At 41.0% G+C, this 22,594-nt stretch overlaps 1 protein-coding gene across 1 annotated transcript in view; it reads right to left on the bottom strand.

Moving 5' to 3' along the window:
* Positions 1–6,970, bottom strand: part of LOC311127866 (formin-binding protein 1-like) — a 107,969-nt gene extending 100,999 nt beyond the window's left edge. Inside the window, exon 1 of the mRNA XM_084159763.1 lies at positions 6,721–6,970. Coding sequence (XP_084015889.1) covers positions 6,721–6,744 — 24 coding nt within the window. The 5' untranslated portion in view covers positions 6,745–6,970. The remainder of the gene's footprint in view (positions 1–6,720) is intronic.
* Positions 6,971–22,594: the final 15,624 nt, after the last annotated feature.

Below are 22,594 nucleotides of genomic sequence, written 5' to 3'. Positions count from 1 at the left end.
AAATATCATCTGTGTACAATGTATAACCCCAAATAATACATGCAGAGCAGAATTAGGCCGATACCCGCTAATTATCAAAATCCAGAAAAGAGCCATTAAATTCTACAACCACCTAAAAGGAAGTGATTCCCAAACCTTCCATAACAAAGCAATCACCTACAGAGAGATAAACCTGGAGAAGAGTCCCCTAAGGAAGCTGGTCCTGGGGCTCTGTTCACAAACACAAACAGACCACCAGGACAGCAACACAATTAGGCCCAACCAAATCATGAGAAAACAAAAAGATAATTACTTGACACATGGGAAAGAATCAACAAAAAAACAGAGCAAACTAGAATGCTATTTGGCCCTAAACAGAGAGTACACAGTGGCAGAATACCTGACCACTGTGACTGACCCAAACTTAAGGAAAGCTTTGACTATGTACAGACTCAGTGAGCATAGCCTTGCTATTGAGAAAGGCCGCCGTAGGCAGACCTGGTTCTCAAGAGAAGACAGGCTATGTGCACACTGCCCACAAAATGAGGTGGAAACTGAGCTGCACTTCCTAACCTCCTGCCAAATGTATGACCATATTAGAGAGACACATATTTCCCTCAGATTACACAGACCCACAAAGAATTCGAAAACAAACCCAATTTTGATAAACTCCCATATCTATTGGGTGAAATGACACAGTTTGCCATCACAGCAGCAAGATTTGTGACCTGTTGCCACAAGAAAAGGGCAACCAATGAAGAACATTGTAAATACAACCCAAATGTATGCTTTTTATTTCCCCTTTTTGTACTTTAACTATTTGCACATAATATGACATTTGAAATGTCTTTATTCTTTTGGAACTTTTGTGAGTGTAATGTTCACTATAAAACATTTTTATTGTTTATTTCACTTTTGTTTATTATCTATTTCACTTGCTTTGGCAATGTAAACATATGTTGCCTACACAATAAATATGGCACAATTGGGCCTACATTTAGTACCAGCTCCAAAAAAAAAATATTCACAACAGAACAAAACATACTAAGTTAACAGGTAAGAGTAATATGGCCTATTACCTACTAAGACCCAACAACAGAATGTGGGTTAGATTTACCGGGTCATCTCTCCGTGTTCGGTCTAGACTGTTCAATACTCTCTCCTCTCTGTGTCGAGTGGAAAATGCAAGTTTGCAGGTCAATAGAAATCTGATTCTCTCTTAAGTCAACCTCATGCAAGAGAGAGAGCGAGAACTAAATAGATTTTCCAGTAAAATGACTAACTGACACTCCCTTTAGCTCAGTGACTGGAAGTGCAGTGTAGGAGTCGCCTATGGATGACATCACTAACTGAAGGGATGAGGCGATGAGCTCACACTAGTCATGAACCTATTCCTTTTAATTTAGACATGACAACATTCCTCCCCAGTATCATTACATGGAGGTAGACTATAATCACTATGGTGGAATGCAATAACTTTAAATCTGTTATTTTAACCCATTGGTAGTCTATTACTGGTATTACTCATCATAGTGACTCACACACACAAAGGTGTCCATTTGACGACTCGAATGACCACATCCTGTGTAGAGCTACAGCTAGTTCTGTCTCAAAAGTCACTCTCACAACCATTCGGAAAGCATTGGCGAGCTAAAGAAACTGATTCCAACTAAGACTGATTCAAAATGAAACAGAAAAGAGTGACTGACCAAAACAGCAATGTACCGTTACTACCAAAATGGAACATTCTCTCTCTAATGATGCTTACCACATTATTTAACCTAGAATGCAATTAGGCTTAGACTATTTTGGTATTTCCCCACCTTTTCTTCTCAAGACCCAAAGAAAAAGCTGAGAGCGTCACATCAATAGAAGGCCTATAACTATCTCCAGTGATGTTCTTCTCGAGTGGTTGAGAAACACAGCTTGACTGTGACGGTTACCACACTTCCTGAAATATCACTTCCTTCCTCTCTGTGCTCAGCCTGAAAACACCAAGAGCTGAGCTTGATAATACCCATGTGGCGCCCCACCACTCCTTCCCTGACTGTCACATAGCATGCCATTTAACAGCAATCAGTGTAATAACACACCAATAAATGGCTCAACACTGGAAACTTTTATTTGCCACTCAAGGTAGTCTGCTCGTGTCATGTTGGTTCTACTAGGCCTACAACAATAAGTTAAGATGCACTTGTTCTACAAATGACAGAACAGAGATGTCACCACAGGACAAAGGAGAGAGGACAGTGCATATCCCATCCTAACTTGAGTTTAACATGACAGCCAGAGACACTAAACACACTACCAGCTTAACCACTACTAGCCTACATCCCCAGCTCACACCTGTAGAGTTCTGTTTGGTCGTAACTGGAATCTAAACTAAAACTAGTGTCTGGTTGTCATTCAATCCTTCAGAGCACTGAGCATCTGGTTGTAATACACCATTATTTGCAACATTAACACATGCTTTTCAGAGAGAAAGCAGGTCGGAAAGCACACATGAAAGCGTTTGGAACATCCTGGGGCAATGCTCTATCACCATTGCCTGGGCAGCAGAGCAGTGGATCTTGTTCAGGCACTAGGCTAGTAAGAGAAATAGGGCTGACGTCATGACATAAATACTAGGCCTCTGAAGCACTAACATTTTCTCCATGAACTTTGGACCAGGGAAATGATTGGAGAAGAATTCAGGAGAGCTGACCTTCTCTCCCCAGTCCATTCGCACCCTTAGCCTGAACCCCCTCTTGCTCCCTCTCTTTTCCTCTGTCTCCCTCTCTCTCTCTCTCGCTCCCCCCCATTCATTAACCATCTCCAGACCTCGCTGTTTTCTCCGTCTGCTAAAACTGACTTCAGTGGTAGAAGGCAAGGAACTCTGCACAACCATACACAATTTCCCACTTCCCTGTTCCCATTGCTGAGATTGAAGCACGTTTCAGATGTGAAGTACACAACAGGCAAGCAGGATCTAGGCCTAATGGACCCCACATGGTACCTTCAGCAGTCAATTTGTAACCAGTGGCTAATTTTACTTGCCTGGCTACCCAAACGCTACGCCACGCCCACGGCAGTTAGTTTATTCTCTGCAATGAATCTGGATATGAGTACCTCCCCGACAATTTCTAGATCGCAAACAGATTCTAACCATTCTAATTGGTCCCAGAAACGGATGGGTTGGGCACAGGGGCGGAATGGCCATCTGGCATTTCGGTCATTTTTTGCCTTGTGGGCCTGTCCAACTTGGTTTTTTTGCGCCAAATTATAATGACTAACAATGGGGGCCTCAAATAAAAAGATGTCCGGTGTGTAAGAAATGCCTGAGACGATTTCTTGTCCCAGTCCGCCCCTGGTTGGGCCCGAGTCAGAACACGTGGGTAAAGCGAAGTTTTGAAAATTCATCATTGGCTTTGATAGTCTGATTGGTTAGAGATGATCCAATCGCTGAGTACTTTGTTTTGTACAACACCCCTCATTTTGACGTCACCACAAACAACTTCAACGATGGCAGTCTCAGACTGAAGTATGTAGCAAACGACAGAGCAGCGGAAGAATTCTGTTTGAGTCGTCAAGCTATCATTTGACAGCACAACAACAACAAAATCTGAAACAAAAGGCAAATGAGGAAGTCCAGAGGCTGTGACTACTTATATTAGGGCTCTGTAAAAATAGCTGTGGCAGTCCTGTAATTTTCCTTATTCTCATGCCGGAGTTTACGACATATGGTGCAGGATGTGTGTGTTTGTGTGTATGTGTGTGTGGTCTTCTGGGAATCATCCTTCTACACATCTGAAGCCCCTCTTAAAATGTAGTTTGCTAAGAAGTAAGGTGCCCGCTTTTGGACACCAAAAGCAGACAAGCTGAATGAAGTCAGAGCCTTTCTTCAACGCTGGATGTCTGTTGTAGCTCAACTAACCAGCGTACATTTCTCCTCAAATGTTGGTACCAGGGCACATGAATGGGTGGATGAAATCTGGCATCATAACTGTGGAATTGTCAGTGATATACAGCTCCACCCCTTGCCTGGAAACCTGACGTTAAATTGCATTGAATTATACGTCGGGCAGAAATGTGCGTTTGAATCAAGAAAGTTTCCTCTCACGACCTCTACAAGCCAGAATTCTGAATAAAATTATATTTTAACATACTTTACCAGTTGTCCATGGGGTTGGTCTTTTTGGCGGTAGGAATGTGAGACAATATATCCACAGGAAAGTAGAATTACATCAACTTTTCAAAGCGCTGGTAGTGCGTTAGATTTCTATCACCTGAAGCATAAGCAGAACCATGTAAACACGTGCATGAGCTCGGCAAGTATGCATGCGTCTCATGCATGTATTTCTATCTTGTGCGCATGCTTCAGGTACTCAACATCAACTTAATTAGCTGATCCCTCCTGATGACCCTGTTGGAGTCATGTCCAACCGGGTCATCAGGAGGAATCATCCAACCATGAACAAGAAAATTGACTACTTCAAAATGAAGATTGCCTCAATGTGAGCCCGTGAGCTCACAGACACAATACTGGGAAGTATATAGGGATACACTATCATTCTCTATGGTTGTGCCGGCCTGCAATTTCCGTTAATCTGATTGGTCAAGACACGCACAGAGCATGCAGCAGCACTCCGATGTGAAGAACAGGGAAATTGTGCGCGAGTTGACAAATCGGTAAAACAATTACGCACTTTGCCCCACTTTTTTAACCCTTTGCGTATATATACGCAATATATTTTTTTTTACTAAATCAAAAGTCGTGTGGTCAATATATTTATTAAACTAAATCAAAAGTCGTGTGGCACTGCCACACCTGATTGAAAAGTGCTGGGGCAAATGCCGCCTCGCCACACGTTTTCTGCCGGCCCTGCCATATTTAATACTTAGTGGAAGCACAATTGGCAGCCATTACAGGTGTGAATCATTTAGAATAAGATGAGTATTGGGATGGCAGCATCATGTTATGGGTATGCTTGTTACCAGCAGGGTCTGGGGAGTATGTTAGGAGCTAAATCAATATGAAAGGCGCAAAGGACAGGTAAAAAGTTAGAAGAAAACCTGCCATAGTCTTCTGAAAATCTAAACCTGCGATAGAGTTGTATTTTTCACCGAAACAAGTACACAAATCATAATTTGTCCTGACCTAAATCTGCTTGAAAATCAGTGACAAGCATTGAATATTGTTGTCCATCAATGATTCCCAATCAAATTTACTGAGCTTGAGTCATTTTGACAAAAACAATTATTACATTGCCCTAAGAGTAGTGCAAGGTTAGTAGAAGCTTATTCAAAATGATTCATAGCTGTAATGGCTGTCGAAGCTGCTTCCACCAAGTATTAATAACTCTGGGGTGTGAAGACATGCAGCAATCAATACATTTTCATTTCTTATTTTTTTATTAATTTGGAGAGAAAAAAATTTCACTGAAAAGGAGGAGTAAATTGTGTAGATCTATATGTGAAAAATCTAATTTAATCCCTTTTTAGATTTAATTTTAATGCAGCAAAATGTGAAGATTGTGCAAGGGTGTGTAGACTTTCAATAGTGACTGTATGTAGGAGCATGTAAAATTTAATCCTGCCCCCATAAAGGTCATTATGATAGAATGTTTTATATAAATATATATATTATTGATTAAAGAAAAATGTATTATTTATATAAAAACACAATTAAGATATACAAAATTATATAAAAATATGTTAAAACAGCTGCTTTCCATAGGTTTTTCTAAATCAAGCGTGTTCATGTCAATCTGTGGCACAATCTGTTTAGATTATGATGCTGTCTTGGTTGTATGTGTGAGACATGGGAGGAGAACTGACTGGCTGCATTGTGAAAATCAGCTGTCATTTGGCTGATTGCAACATGGTTGACAATGACAGCACAGCGTGGTGTGTGTAACAGTAGCTTCTGAAAAAGTAGCTTCTGAGAAGCCACAGCCCTATATCCTGTTCAACTGTCAACTCAGACTCTCCTGTTAAGACTCTCCAACTCTCCTTGTTCTATGGTGTGGTTCCAAGACAAATCCATTTGGACAAATGACATGTAATGTGTATACAGCTAGCCTAAACAAAACGTCATAAACACTGATTGAATCCCTCATTTTCAGCTACAATGCTGACTGCTCTGTTGCTGTTGTTGTTTTATTTTCGTACAGGCATTTGAGTGTTTTCAGATGACCCAGGTACCACACCAACAAGCATTAACTGACATTAAATAAAAGTGTCAGTATTATAATGCAATCAGCTTTCTCGATCACAAGGGAGACAAATGTGGTCTGGAATGGTAGTGGACTAGCTGACCTACAAGCACTGCCTGGACTCTATAGTGAAAAACATCAAGTGGGAGTGTGTTTTATAAAAGCATGTTAGTGTTATGTTATGTTATGTTATGTTGAATTGTATTGTATTGAATTGAATGCGTAAAATAGCTCAGTGAGTATCGTTATCATGATGTAGGCTACAATAGCCACAAATGCACATCGGTCTGGACAAGCTAGCTAGCTACACATCAATGGCCTACATGTCAGTCAGGCAGGGAACATGATAGCCTTCAATTGGAATTAGCCTTCATTGGGATGAACTGATTGACGACTGGAAAAATGGACGGCGTAGCTTGTTTTGCAGTTATTACGATGTAGCTAATAAACATTCGGGCTTGGTTTGCAAGCACTGTTGAGTCGTCGGGCTGTTTCTCACTATTGATAGCCACTGATAGTGGCTAATAGATTAAGAGATGCTCCTTACCCATAGCTCTGACCCCCAGCTCATGGTTCCAAGGCGATTTCCTCGTAATAATCCACGATTCAGACGAGGTATATCGAAACCACTGAGGCAGGTATAATTGTTTTCTTTCTTTGAGGTGGTCTCTTTGTGAGCGCCCTCCGGGTGTGTCCTTATTACCTCCTTGTGCGTAAATTCAAGGTTTGTTCACCTCCTCTGTCTGTCTTCTACAAAATGGAAAGAAACCACAACATAATCTTCAAACTGAGTGTGTGTGGCGCGGGCACCAGCTTTTCAAACAAGAATGACAGCTGCTGAGGCGCGTGCATTCAGAAAAGGCACGAGAGGAGAAGTAGCGAGGAGATGGAGCCACAGATGGTTTGTTGTCTGGTGATGAGGAATTAAGACTGTTTTGGTGTGAAAATTGGGAATTACAATGTTATGATATGCATTTTACACTATATGCTGACTGCCACATATTATTTAAAGGCCCAGTGCAGTCAAAAACGTAAATTTCCTGTGTTTTATATATATTCCCACACTATATGGTTGGAATAATACTGTGAAATTGTGAAAATAATGAGAATGCCCTTTTAGTGTAAGAGCTGTTTGAAATAAACGCCTGAAATTTCAGCCTGTTTTGGTGGGGATGGAGTTTTGGCCTGCCTGGTGACATCACCAGGCGGTAAATTAGGTAATAGATGAGTAGAAAGAGAGTTCCAAACAGAGGAGGAAGGGGAGGACCATCCTCCTCAGTGAATTTCATAAAAATAAAAATAGTGAAACATTTAAAAAGTTTCCTTTTTAGATAAAACTATACTAAATATATTCAGGTCACTAAATAATTGATTAAAACACACTGTTTTGCAATGAAGGTCTACAGTAGCCTCAACAGCACTTTCTGGGGTAGCACTATGGTGTAGCCGGAGGACAGCTAGTTTCCATCCTCCTTTGGGTACATTGACTTCAATACAAAACCTTGAAGTCTTATGGTTCTCACCCCATTCCATAGACTTACACAGTAATTATGACAACTTCTGGAGGATGTCCCAAAATATCAGAACCCAAAATATAAGCTTGTTTTACTCCAATGTGTGTAAATGATGAAAATGTAAACAAACACGGTATAGCCTCAAAAAATTGTTAAAACTATAATTTTGATATCATAGATGGTCAGTCCTTGCATCCATACATCTGTCTATGAATTTGAGAGTGGTTACATTTCTCCCATCTCTCAGCTTTTTACCAAAACTGATGTGGGCTTACGGCTTTGTTATTGTTTCAATTAAGTATTCTAGCTTTAATTCATTAATATTTTCGTATTATTATTGAAACAGAGAGACACAACATTAGCGCTGTAGAGAGCAGTGTACAATGACAATAAATGTAACAGGGTATTTGCGCCACCTAGTGGCTACCAACATTGTTACAGCCACCCTCAGAGTGGAAAATGTGATTAAAAATGCTATCTAATTATTGTGGTGACCTCATCTGGCCAGGTAGCGCATCGTGTGTAGAGAGGCGTAGAGAGTAGAGAATATGGCGTCGGACGAAAGTGGACGAAGAAGTTGTATCAAGTGTCGTTAATGTATGTTCGAGACTGCCTTGAGCTGTTGTTGTGGGCGTCAGAAATGGGAAGGAAGTTTAAAATGAAATTAAGAATAATTTTGCACAGGATCTATTTTGAGACTACAGAGCAGAATATAATCGTCTAAATGGAGAGGAGAACATAAAGCAAGTATTTCCGAATCCAAAGGACAGCGCAGAGTGACTGAATGGAGTGGGCCTGAATTATTCATCTTATTTGCCCATCTAAAATTATCAAAGAGGAGGTGAAGTGGATCAGTACAGCCACATCTCTGGAGGTAGTTTTTTTTTTTTTTACCAGTGGGTAGCTCCATATTACGGAAGTCCAGAGAGGACATATTAATTTTAAAAAAATAATTCCCTCATTATGTCAAGATCACAACTTATTTATCTCATGATCACTACATAACAAAAGTTGTGATGAGATAATTTTCTCACAATCATGACATAACAGAAGTTGTTTTTGTGGAGATCATGAGAAACGATATAAATAGGAGTGGACCTATTGATGACAGATTGACAGTTTGGCTGAGTTGGCAGGGCCCACAGTGGATATGTTTTTATTGATTGCTACAATAAGGGTTGGTACATGTATATTGCATGCTAACATTACACTTTCGTTTGTGTTTGTAGCTCATTATCAGTTTATAAATTAGAATGTTACTGAGCTAAAGGTCCCTTACCTTGAGCTAAGAGCTCATGGGGAAGCTAAGCCCTCGTGTGGCATTTAAGCCTTAAATGATGCCTGACAGGCAACACTGTCTCCCAGGCTGTGTGCCACCCCCAAGACCACAGCCAATCGCATGCAAGCAACAATGCAGCTAACTTGGCTAGTCTTGTGAGCGAGAGCACTAGTTAGCTAGGTAGTGTTGTTATCTATGCTGGTTGCTTGTATAACTGATATTGTTTTATGGATAATATTAATATTTAGACACTTAATGATTTGTGGATAATATTTACAGTGGGTGAGCTCAATTACTGACAGGCTGATAAGAGTCAATAGCAGCCTAAGAAGCTGATAAGTCAGGATGCTGCCTTGTAGGCTGTTTCATATGTAAAGCTCCTTGCTGGCAGATTAGCAGTCATTGCATTATGTGATCAAGAGTGGGTGCATTCTATTCTTGGCAGGCTGATCAGATTCAGTAGCAGCCTCAGAGGCTGATAAGTCAGGATGCTGCTCCTTGTCTGCAAGGAGCCTTACATATGAAACAGCCTATTATTGAATGTGATCATCCTGCAAGGAATAGAGCTCATCCACTCTGGATTATATGCATCCGCCTGACAGCTAACTTGCCTCTGAGAACCTTTACCTATGACACAGCCTATAAGGCAGCATCCTGACATCAGCCTCTGAGGCTGCTATTTAATCTGATCAGCCTGTCAGGAATGGAGCACGACCACGGTAAATATTATCCACAAATCATGAATTGTCCCTTATAATTATACACATATACAGTGCATTCGGAAAGTATTCAGACCCCTTTACTTTTTCCACATTTTGTTATGTTACAGCCTTATTCTAAAATTGATTACATTTTCATTTTTTTTCATCAATCTACACACAATACCCCATAATGACAAAGCAAAAACAGGTAAAGAAATGTTTGCAAACTGAAATATCACATTTACTCAGTACTTTGTTGATGTACCTTTAGCAACGATTACAACCTCGAGTCTTCTTGGGTATGACGCTACATGCTTGGCACACCTGTATTTGGGGAGTTTTTCCCATTGTTTTCTGCAGATCCTCTCAAGCTCAGGTTGGATGGGGAGCGTCGCTGCACAGCTATTTTCAGGTCTCTCCAGACATGTTCGGGCTCTGGCTGGCCCACTCAAGGACATTCAGAGACTTGTCCAGAAGCCACACCTGCATTGTTGGCTGTGTGCTTAGGGATATTATCCTGTTGGAAGGTGAACCTTTGCCCCAGTCTGAGATCCTGAGCGTTCTGGAGCAGGTTTTCATCAAGGATCTCTCTGTACTTTGCTCCGTTCATCTTTCTCTCGATCCTGACTAGTCTCCCAGTCCCTGCCGCTGAAAAACATCCACACAGCATGATGCTGCCACCACCATGCTTCACCGTAGGGATGGTGCCAGGTTTCCTCCAGACGTGACGCTTGACATTCAGGCCAAAGAGTTAAATCTTGGTTTCATCAGACCAGAGAATCTTGTTTCTCATGGTCTGAGAGTCCTTTAGGTGCCTTTTGGCAAACTCCAAGCGGGCTGTCATGTGCATTTTACTGAGGAGTAGCTTCCATCTGGCACTCTACCATAAAGGCCTGATTGGTGGAGTGCTGCAGAGATGGTTGTCCTTCTGGAAGGTTCTCCCATCTCCACAGAGGAATTCTGGAGCTGTCAGAGTGACCATCGGGTTCTTGGTCACCTCCCTGAACAAGGCCCTTCTCTCCCTATTGCTCGGTTTGGCCAGGCGGCCAGCTCTAGGAAGAGTCTTGGTGGTTCCAAACTTCTTCCATTTAAGAATGATGGACGCCACTGTGTTTCTGTTTTGGTAGCCTTCTACAGATCTCTGCCTCGACACAATCCTGTCTCGGAGTTCTACGGACAATTCCGTCGATCTCATGGCTTGGTTTTTGCTCTGACATGCACTGTCAACTGTGGGACCTTATATAGACAGGTGTGTGCCTTTCCAAATCATGTCCAATCAATTGAATTTACAACAAATTCAGTTGTAAAAACATCTCAAGGATGATCAATGGAAACAGGATACACCTGAGCTCAATTTCGAGTCTCATAGCAAAGGGTCTGAATACTTACGCTACCAGTCAAAAGTTTGGACACACCTACTCATTCAATGGTTTTTCTTTATTTTTACTATTTTTTACAATGTAGAATAATAGTGAAGACATCAAAACTATGAAATAACACACATGGAATCATGTAGTATTATTATTATTATTATTATTATTATTATATGTAGTAAACAAAAAAGTGTTAAACATATCAAAATATATTTTATATTTGAGATTCTTCAAAAAGCCATCATTTGCCTTGATGACAGCTTTGCACACTCTTGGCATTCTCTCAACCAGCTTCACCTGGAATGCTTTTCCAACAGTCTTGAAGGAGTTCCCACATATGCTGAGCACTTGTTGGCTGCTTTTCCTTCACTCTGCTGTCTGACTCATCCCAAACCATCTCAATTGGGTTGAGATCGGGGGATTGTGGAGGCCAGATCATCTGATGCAGCACTCCATCACTCTCCTTCTTGGTAAAATAGCCCTTACACAGCCTGGAGGTGTGTTGGGTCATTGTCCTGTTGAAAAACAAATAAATAGTCCCACTAAGCGCAAACCAGATGGGATGGCAAATCGCTGCAGAATGCTGTGGTAGCATTGTGACAGTTTCACCAGCAAAGCACCCCCACACCATAACACCTCCTCCTCCATGCTTTAAAGTTGGAAATACACCTGCGGAGATCATCCGTTCACCCACATCGCGTCTCACAAAGACACGGCGGTTGGAACCAAACATTTCAAAAATGTGGACTCCAGACCAAAGGACACATTTCCACCGGTCTAATGTCCATTGCTCGTGTTTCTAGGCCCAAGCAGGTCTCTTCTTATTATTGGTGTCCTTTAGTAGTGGTTTCTTTGCAGCAATTCGACCATGAAGGCCTGATTCACACAGTCCCCTCTGAACAGTTACTTGAACTCTCTGAAGCATTTTTTTGGGCTGCAATTTCTGAGGCTGGTAACTCTAATGAACTTATCCTCTGCAGCAGAGGTGACTCTGGGTCTTCCATTCCAATGGCTGTCTTCATGAGAGCCAGTTACATCATAGCGCTTGATGGTTTTTGCGACTGCACTTGAAGAAACCTTCAAAGTTATTGACATTTTCCATATTGACTGATCTTCATGTCTTAAAGTAATGATGGACTGTCATTTCTCTTTGCTTATTTGAGCTGTTCTTGCCATAATATGGGCTTGGTCTTTTACCAAATAGGGTTATCTTCTGTATACCCCCCTACCTTGTCACAACACAACTGATTGGCTCAAACGCATTAGGAAGGAAGGAAAGAAATTCCACAAATTAACTTTTAAGAAGGCACACTTGTTAATTGAAATGCATTCCAGGTGACTACCTCATGAAGCTGGTTGAGAGAATACCAAGAGTGTGCAAAGCTGTCATCAAGGCAAAGGATGGCTTTTTGAAGAATCTCAAATATGAAATATATTTTGATTTGTTTAACACTTTTTTGGTTACTACATGATTCCATATGTGATATTTCATGGTTTTGATGTCTTCACTATTATTCTACAGTGTAGAATATAGTAAAATTAAAGAAAACCCATGGAATGAGTAGGTGTGTCCATACTTTTGACTGGTACTGTATGTAAATAATGAATTTCATTTTTATTTGTTAATTTTTTTAGCCAACATTTCTTAAACAGTTTTCACTTTGTAATGGGGTATTGTATGTAGATTGTTGAGGATTTTATTTTATTTTATCCATTTTAGAAAAAGGCTGTAACGTAACAAAATGTGAAAAAAGTCAAGGTGTCTGAATATTTTCCGAATGCACTGTATGTTTTATTGTCACATACACTGGATAGGAATACACATACAGTGGAGCAAATAAGATTAAGTGCCTTGCTCAAGGGCACATCGACAGGTTTTTCACCATGTCAGCTCGGCTATTCAAATCAGCAACCTTTCGGTTACAGACCCAACACTCTAACCGCTAAGCTACCTGCCGCCCTATATCAGTTATGCAAGCTAACAAACAGCCTAGATAACAGGCTAGCTTGCTAGCTTGCTAAGTAGCTAACAATACTACCTAGCTAACCAGCTAGCTCACAAGACTAGCCAAGTTAGCTGCATTGTTCCTTGCATGCGATTGGCTGTGGTCTTGGGGGCGGCACACAGCCTGGGAGACAGAGTTGCCTGTCAGGCATCGTTCAGGGCTTAAATGCCGGCATTGCATCAAGCAGCCACAGGGCTCCTTGATTAAGTGGTTATCATGCATCTGAACAAATGACAAAACAACTTTTGTTATGTAGTGATCATGAAATAAATAAGTCGTGATCTCGACATAATGAGGGAATAGTTTTTTTTAAATTCATATGTCCTCTCAGGATTTTCATACCAGGAAGTTCCATTGAGGTCAGAAGACGTTTGTTGTTGAATTTCAGTGTGCTGCATCTTAAAGAGACAGACAGGTTAAAGTAAAAAAATATATTAGGTTATCCGTTCAACAGTTGTATTATGCTATCCAGCAATTTTGTACATCAACCAGTGTTATTACATTATCCTTTGTTACACCTTCTCCAAGTCACAGCAACACAGTGGTGTAGCCCTCCACCATTTCCTAGCGGTCATTTCCTGTCATATGTTCAGATAATGGTGGAGTTCCTGCTAGATCTTACAAAGCCTGGATAGGCGTTTAACATGTCATAGCAATATGTCAGTCGTTGACGTTGCACACAATCTTTGGTTGATGCATCCAACGTCTAAGCGACCCATGGTGGCTTTCCTGCCAGATTTCACAATGCCTGGATAGGTGTTTAGCATATCAGCTAACCACATCATAGAGCAATCTGATGCCCGACTGAACAGTCAATGACATGGCACGCAACCATACAATTCAACTTCTACAATGCACTATAGTCTGTAAATCCCAGAGCATCTGCTCAGTCTTTTATTGGAGGGCTTGTCAACATGTTAATATTCTACCTGTTCTGTATTTTCCTAGTGTCTGGTGATCTACAACGACTACACCTGAGCGGCTGCTGGCCACACTGTAGGAGCTTGTCACTAATGAACTGAAGATCAGGACACGCTGGAAGGCTTCTCTGGCATCCCAAGGAGCAGACTAGAGAATGCTGACAGACAGGACACTGTGGATAAGATGGTGGAGACCTACGGTCCTGAGGTAGCTGTGAAGATCTCACTGGAGATCCTGAGGATGAGGGACCACAACAATCTAGTTGAGCAGTTAAAGGCAGGCTATAAAATAGGTATAAAGATTCATTGAATTGATCTCACAAATTGACTGATTTCCTGTGCATCTCTTCTGTTTATTGTTGAGTAGTCAGAAAATGTATCTTGATGAGAATAGCTCAGAGGAGAGGCATTATCTATGATGGAAGAAATATAAAAACAATGTGGATAGTCCACAATGAATGGTTTCTAGATGTTCCACTTAAGCTCAACAATTATTCAGCTATGTCCTTCCCCCTTCCCTGTTTTCGTTCAGCAGATGTCAGTGTTGAGGAAGAAGTGGCTGAGGAAACATCAACTCCTGTTTCTGACCGTTCTTCTGACAGCACCGAGACGGGAGGCCATGCTATGGCCACGACGCCCTGCTGGAGACTCTACACAACATGGTAAATAATGGGCGGGGGGAGACAAAAATTCAATGAAACACAGCCAATACCGCATATCTAAAAAAAGGCTTTTCTAGGTCTGGGGCGACAGTACTTCACTTTTTTTTTTTAAGGTACCTTCAAGCTTTATTTAGCCTTATTTAGGGGATACAGAGGTAGATCTTATAACACATTTAATACATCGTAGTTTGCTTATCACAATGTTTGCCTGAAACTTTATTATATCCTATTTCAAAGTAAAATGTTGTATTCATTCTCAGGTCATTCAGAGGAAAAGGTTGTGTTGTACCAACAGAAACTTCAATCCAACTTAAAAAATAAGTTTCAGCATGTATTTGAGGGTGTGGCAAAACTGGGCCATAAAACACTTCTCAATAAGGTCTACACATAGCTCTACATCACAGAGGGTGGATGTGTAGAGGTCAATAGTGCACGAGGTAAGACGGCTCGAGACGACACAATCCAAGAATTCAGAAAGACTAGAGACATCAATCAAATGTATCAATGTATTTCAACCCACACCTGGACAAAACACACCAATCAGAACTGTGCTGACAAAGGGAGTCGCTGGAATCGGGAAAACAGTCTCTGTGCAGAAGTTCATACTGGACTGGACTGAAGGAAAAGCCAATCAAGATATCCAGTTCATCTTTTCACTTCCTTTTTGGGAGCTGAATGTGGTGAGGGAGGAACAGCACAGTTTGGTAGGACTTGTTCATACATGTATCAGAGAGACTAAAGGGATTAAGAGGGGGTTTCTCAGTCAGTTTTTCATGAAGTTACAAGAATCAGGAGACACAAACGATAATGAGAGCAAGTACAAAGTCCTGTTTGTCCTTGATGGTCTGGATGAGTGCCGACTGCCTCTAGAGTACAGGAGCAGTAAGAGTTGGTCTGATGTCACAGAGCCAACCTCAGTGGAAATGCTGCTGACAAACCTCATCAAGGGGAATCTGCTTCCCTCTGCTCACATCTGGATAACCTCCCGACCTGCAGCAGCCAATCAGATCCCTCCTGAGTGTGTTGACCAGGTGACAGAGGTACGAGGGTTCATCGATGATCAGAAGGAGGAGTACTTCTGAAAATATTCAGTGTTGAGAACCTGGCCAACACAGTCTTCTCACACATAAAGACCTCAAGGAGCCTCCACATCATGTGCCACATACCAGTCTTCTGTTGAATCTCTGCTACAGTTCTGGAGAATATGGATGAACAAGAGAGAAGGGAAATGGCAAATACCATAACTCAAATGTACGCACGCTTTCTTGTTGTTCAGGCCAAACAAATGAACGTGAAGTATCATGGGAAAAGTGAGATGGATCCACACTGGAATAAAAAGAGCATTCAGAGCATTCTGTCACTGGGAAAACTGCCTTTCTTCAGCTGTTGGAAAGCCAATCTGATATTCTATGAGACAGACCTGAGAGAGTGTGGTATTGATGTCAGTGAAGCATCAGTGTACTCAGGAGTGTGCACGCAGATCTTCAGAGAATGTGTGGGCTTTATCAGGTTTACAGCTTTGTGCATCTGAGCATCCAGTAGTTTCTGGCTGCAGTATATGTGTTTTTCACATTCATCAACAAGAATGAGAATCTAATGGCCCAACCGTAATCAAACTTCAGAAACTTTTTTATCCTGTCAAGACACAAGCCTGAAGTCAGTTTCTACAAGAGTGCAGTAGATCAGGCCTTACAGAGTGATAATGGACACCTGGACCTGTTCCTCTGCTTCCTTCTGGACCTCTCACTGGAGTCCAATCAGAATCTCCTACAAGGCCTTCTGACACAGACAGGAAGCAGCTTACAGACCAATGAGAAAACAGTTGAGCACATCAAGGAGAAGCTCAGGGAGAATCCTTCTCCAGAGAGATGCATCAATCTGTTCCACTCTCTCAATGAGCTGAATGACCATTCTCTAGTGGAGGAGATCCAAAGCTACCTGAGCTCAGGAAGTCTCTCAGAAGCCAAACTCTCACATGCACAGTGGTCAGTTCTGGTATTTGTGTTGCTGACTTCAGAAGAGGAGCTGGATGTGTTTGACATGAAGAAATACTCCAGATGAGAGGAGGGTCTTCTGAGGCTGCTGCCAGTGGTCAAAGCCTCCAGAACAGCTCTGTGAGTACATTGTAAAGACATAACTATTAGGACTTTTTAACTGATCATCAGGAATAAATATTTAAATTAATATGCTTTTACTTCTTAAATAACATGCTGTATATTCAAACCTTGAATTGTCTATTTTAAACATCTAATTTAGGCTAAATCATTGTATATTCTCACAACAATGCTGCAAAGCGCTGGCCACAGCCCTCAACTCCTCACACCCGAGAGAGCTGGACCTGAGTGACAATGACCTGCAGGATTCAGGAGTGAAGCTGCTCTATGCTGGACTGGAGAGTCCACAATGTAAACTGGAGACACTGAAGTGAGTTTTCTTGTACCTGTTCAGCAAATAATATATGATGTGTTTAGAGGCCAACTTCAGTGTAATTTACAGTTTCAATACAGCTAAACAAAAAATTATTTTAGCAATACTTTTATCAATATAAGCACAGTAAGTATTCATCATTGTTTTTAAAGAACATGTCTTAGAAGTGCATGACATACTTAAGTAATACGCACCTGATCATAATCCAAAAGTCAATGTGAACATCACATTTTAGATTGAAGTATAATCCATATCATGTTTGAGAGGAGAAGCAAAACGCATCTGTCATTCTACCTATGCACCACCAGAAATTAGCAGCGGGTTCGTGAAACCATGATGATCTCTCTGTAGGCTGTCAGGCTGTCAGATCACAGAGGAAGGCTGTGCTGCTCTGGCTTCAGCTCTGAAGTCAAACCCCTCCCACCTGAGAGAGCTGGACCTGAGCTACAATTACCCAGGAGACATGGGTGTAAAGCTGCTCTCTGCTGAACTGGAGGATCCACACTGGAGACTGGAGAACCTCACGTATGTAGTTTGGATCAATAAGTATTCAGTGGTACATGAATAGTTATTGTGTTTGTTTTGTAATCAAATATACTTTGATCTGATGTTGTAACAGACTAACCACTGTTTCCCCAGTATTTCTCCTTCCTGTCAATGTCAAGTTGAAGTTCTGAAAGAGTTATGTGCAGTATTGGGGAAGCTACTCTGAAATCATAGTTTACCAACCTACCAGTTAAACTACACTAAAGCTACCCTTAATACAAATATAGTTCACTTGACTAAAGCTACTTTGAAAAAGTAGTTTACTACATCCAAGCTACTTCGTGAAAAATTATCTTATCTAAATCTGAAATGTCATAGACTACAAATTGCAATAACAAACCACTCTGGAGTCAGCTGTTAACACAATGTGTAATTTAGCCTATTAACAAATATATATATATATATATATATATATATATATATATATATATATATATATATATATATATATATCAAGTGAGAATTAGGAATGTCTGATATTGACAAAGAAAGGAAATTCTTGTCTACTTCACCCATATTTTATTTTATATTAGCAAAAAAAGTTGTGTAGTTCCAGTAGTTAGCTACACCGCTACATGAGGGAAAAAAGTAATTAACTACTGAAAACACTACCAAGATTTGAATTTAATTCAACTACCACCAAGCTACTGCAAAATGTAGTTGAATTACTAGTTGAACAACATGTAGTTCACTACTCCCCAACACTGTGTGTGTGTGTCTCTTAAGGAATGTCTGCTCCTCTGCTCTTCCTACAGTATGGACCATGGTGGAACGTGCAGGTTGAAATCAGGGCAAAACAATGTTTGTTCTTTTAACGAACGGACATAGACTGTGTGTGTGTGTGTGTGTGTGTGTATATGCGTGTCCGTGTATTTTACTATATATGACCATGTAAGAATAAAGAATGCACATCCTTTGTGTTGAGGTGCTGCTGACTAGCAGAACATAAAACATTTATACAACGGATGGGTCTAATCCTGAATGCTGATTGGTTAAAAGTGCAATCCAGCTGGTGTCTATTCCACAAATTACCACCGGCTAAATCTATGACTTTAAAATGCCTATTTACTCTGACTGCGCAATCCACTGTCTCATCAGCCCAGTCAGGCAATTTATAAACTTGATCTCCACTATAAAAAGCATCTAGACATTATTTCACTTTTTTTTTTTGACTAACATTTAGTTTTCAACAGTGGAGATTTGTATAAACCTTGCTGTCTGTCTCTCCGACATTTGAAACATTGTTTCAATATTCAAATTCGATCTCCAGCTGTCCCATATTAATGAACGTGTCGGGAGTCAGGATGAGACAGACAGGCAGGGAGCTTTTCTTAGCTAGTCAAAATCAAAGTCAAAATTGTTATGGATATATAGAAAGAACTATCAATAGAAAACAGGTAAAACGAAACGAAGTGCAGCTAGTTTGCTGTCTTTCCAGCTTCAGTTTGAAGTGATTGTGTTAGTTGTGTTGTTGGCTAGCTCCTCTGAATAACAGTGTCCTGACGAGAGAGCATATTTTCTATGCCAGGCGAAATCGTGCATCATTAAGCTCATTGTTATGGATGTATCCAAATAAATGTCACTAGAAAACAGCTTAAACAAATGTAAATGCAGCTACTTTGCTGTTATTCTCTCTCCACTTTTTGACATGACTGTAAGTTAGCCATAGTTGGCTAGCTAGCAAGCAAGGGATAAGAACGTTGCCAGCCAGTATGGCAATGGAACATTTAGAACGAACGACTGGGTCACGTCCATAGATACAGAACAAAAAGACTGAACAACTGGGTCGCGTCTCTGGCAACCGAACCGATAGAACGAACGAACGACCAGCCAGCTTGGGGAACAACCCTAGATTTGTGTTGGGACTATTTCTTGTGGAAGGATGAAATAGTATGAATAAATTAATCAAAATAACGATTTAAATTAAAATATGTAAATCGTTATTTGAATATGTTGGTAAACCGTTGTATAAAAGTGATAATGCCCTCGAAGCCGGTGTTTGGAGGATATATTGGCACAGGTGATATATTGGCACACCCCTGCCAATATATTTCAGTTCATGAAACATGGGACCAACACTTTGCATTTATATTTTTGTTCAGTATACATTAAATGAGTCACACATTCTTCTCCCTATTTGCAGACTTTATTTACAGTGGCAAATAGTGACAAGAGTGTGAGACTTTCATATAGGACCATACAAACACAAAACCATGACATTCATGGTAAACGCTTCATATGTAGGCTCAATCGGAAATTATCTATAAATGTGCTAGAAGGCGGATCTAACACAGATTGGAATGAATCCTGGCCTAAGTAACGCAAATTCACACAAACATACACAAAGTGTCTGACCATTTTATTTTTACATGAATTAATTTCAGTAATAAACTTAATTTATAAATGGTGTTGATTATTTGAAGGGTTACTAAACATTCTGATATGAGGATGATGATTTCTAATATTGTGTCCTGGTCTCCCCCATTAGATGCCTGTGATCTGATGCTGGACCCAAACACAGCAGACAGAAAGTTCTCTCTGTCTGAGGAGAACAGGAAGGTGGCATGGGAGTTCAAGAACCAGCCGTATCCTTATCACCCAGAGAGATTTGAGGGCTTCTGTCCTCTGGTGCTGTGTAGAGAGGGTCTGACTGGGCGATGTTACTGGGAGGTAGAGTGGAGTGGGAGAATGGCTGGGATAGGAGTGACAAACAGTGCATTCTGAAGGTTTTCAGACCCCTTGACTTTTTTCACATTTTGTTATGTTACAGCCTTATTCTAAAATTGATTAGATACTTTTTTTCCCTCATCAATCTACACACAATACCCCTTATTTACATACAAGTATTCAGACCCTTTGCTATGAGACTCGAAATTGAGCTCAGGTGCATCCTGTTTCCATTGATCATCCTTGAGATGTTTCAACAACTTGATTGGAGTCCACCTGTGGCAAATTCAATTGATTGGACATGATTTGGAAAGGCACACACCTGTCTATATAAGATCCCACAGTTGACAGTGCATGTCAGAGCAAAAATCAAGCCATGAGGTCGAAGGAATTGTCCGTAGAGCTCCGAGACAGGATTGTGTCGAGGCACAGATCTGGGGAAGGGTACCAAAACATTTCGGCAGCATTGAAGGTCCCCAAGAACACAGTGGCCTCCATCATTCTTAAATGGAAGAGGTTTGGAACCACCAAGACTCTTCCTAGAGCTGGCCAGCCCGGCCAAACAGAGCAATCGGGGGAGAAGGGCCTTGGTCAGAGAGGTGGCCAAGAACCCGATGGTCACTCTGACAGAGCTCCAGAGTTCTCTGAATGTCTTTGAATGGATCTGCAGAGAAGAATGGGAGAAACACCCCAAATACAGGTGTGCTAAGCTTGTAATGTCATACCAAAGAAGACTCGAGGCTGTAATCGCTGCCAAAGGTGCTTCAACAAAGTACTGAGTAAAAGGTCTGAATACTTATGTAATTGTGATAGATATATATATATATTTTTTTTTTTATTATACATTTGCTAAATTTTCTAAAAACCTGGTTTTGCTTTCTCATTATGGGGTATTGTGTGTAGATTGATGAGGGAAACAAACAATTTAATCAATTTTTGAATAAGGCTGTAACGTAACAAAATGTGGATAAAGTCAAGGGGTCTGAATACTTTCAGAATGCACTGTATAAAGGAATTAGCAGGAGAGGACAGCATGATTACTGTCTGCTTGGAGCCAGTGACAAGTCCTGGAGTCTGAGGTGCTCTGCTGACGCTGCAATGGACAATAATGAGATCACTTCCAAGTCTGCCATACCTGTCACCTCCTCCTCCTGTTCCAACCGACTAGGAATGTATCTGGACTGGCCGGCCGGCACTCTGTCCTTCTACGGGATCTCCTCTGACACACTAACCCTCCTGCAGACACTCCACATTCACTGAGCCCCTCTACCCAGGATTTGGTGTGTGGCCTGTCTCCTCTGTGTCAGGTAGAATAGCCTCCTGTGTCCTGGAGGAACAGCTGATTCTTCAGGGAAGTCACACTCCTGTTAAAACATAACTGGGTGACTTGATGGGATATGTTTAACTTTAATGTCATGAATATGTAAGTAGACCATTTCTCAATACAGAATCCTTCCAAATCCTTGATATACTTCGTCTGCGCTTATGGACTGACCTCTTCAATTCAAACCACAGGTTTTCAATGGGTTTCAAGTCCGGAGACTGAGATTGCCATTGCAAAATATAGATTTTTTTGACCAATTAACCATTTCTTTGTGGATTTTGATGTGTGGTTATTGTCTATCTGGAAGATCCACTTGTGGCCCAGTTTCAACCTCCTGGCAGAGGCAACTAGGTTTTTGGTTCAAATGTCCTGGTACTGGGTAAACTTAATGATGCCGTTGACCTTAACAAGGGCCCCAGGACCAGTGGAAGCAAAATATCTATGGTGTGCACTAATGAATACACCCCTGAATTTGTCCAAAAAGAAACGCTTGTTTTAGTTTTTTGTTGCGAAATGTCTTGTTATGGTGTGCACTAATTAATACGACCCTGGTTGGTTCACAAACCTCAGTGTAGACCCAAGATTCTGGAGAACTAGCTTCTGGGTGAGCAGGATTTTACTCCAGCCGTGCTCTAACATCTCACACGGATTCAGCTAACCAGCTGCTCTTCAGGACTTTGATAGGCTGAATCAGGTGTGTTAGAGCATAGAGTCCCATAGTGGAGGTGTCATAATACCCATAAAACCTAGCGGTCAAACAGGGAAATGGTTCCAAAGGTTTTTCACCATTCAATTTTAGAAACACTTAAAATAAGGGCTGTGTTTCGTGTAGGCAAATATATTGATACAAGTCACCTTGTCCTAGAGAGATTTACACGGTTATCAAAACATCACGCCAGGGTAAGCCTACACGAAACACAGTCCTTATTTTAAATGTTTCTAAAATCCCCTATGGGAAAATGTATGGTGGAAAAACAATTGGAACCATTTCCTTGTTTGACC

The sequence above is a fragment of the Coregonus lavaretus genome (assembly GCF_964263955.1).
Source record: "Coregonus lavaretus genome assembly, chromosome: 4".
Lineage (NCBI taxonomy): Eukaryota > Metazoa > Chordata > Actinopteri > Salmoniformes > Salmonidae > Coregonus > Coregonus lavaretus.
This window is presented reverse-complemented; position numbering and strand designations above follow the sequence as displayed.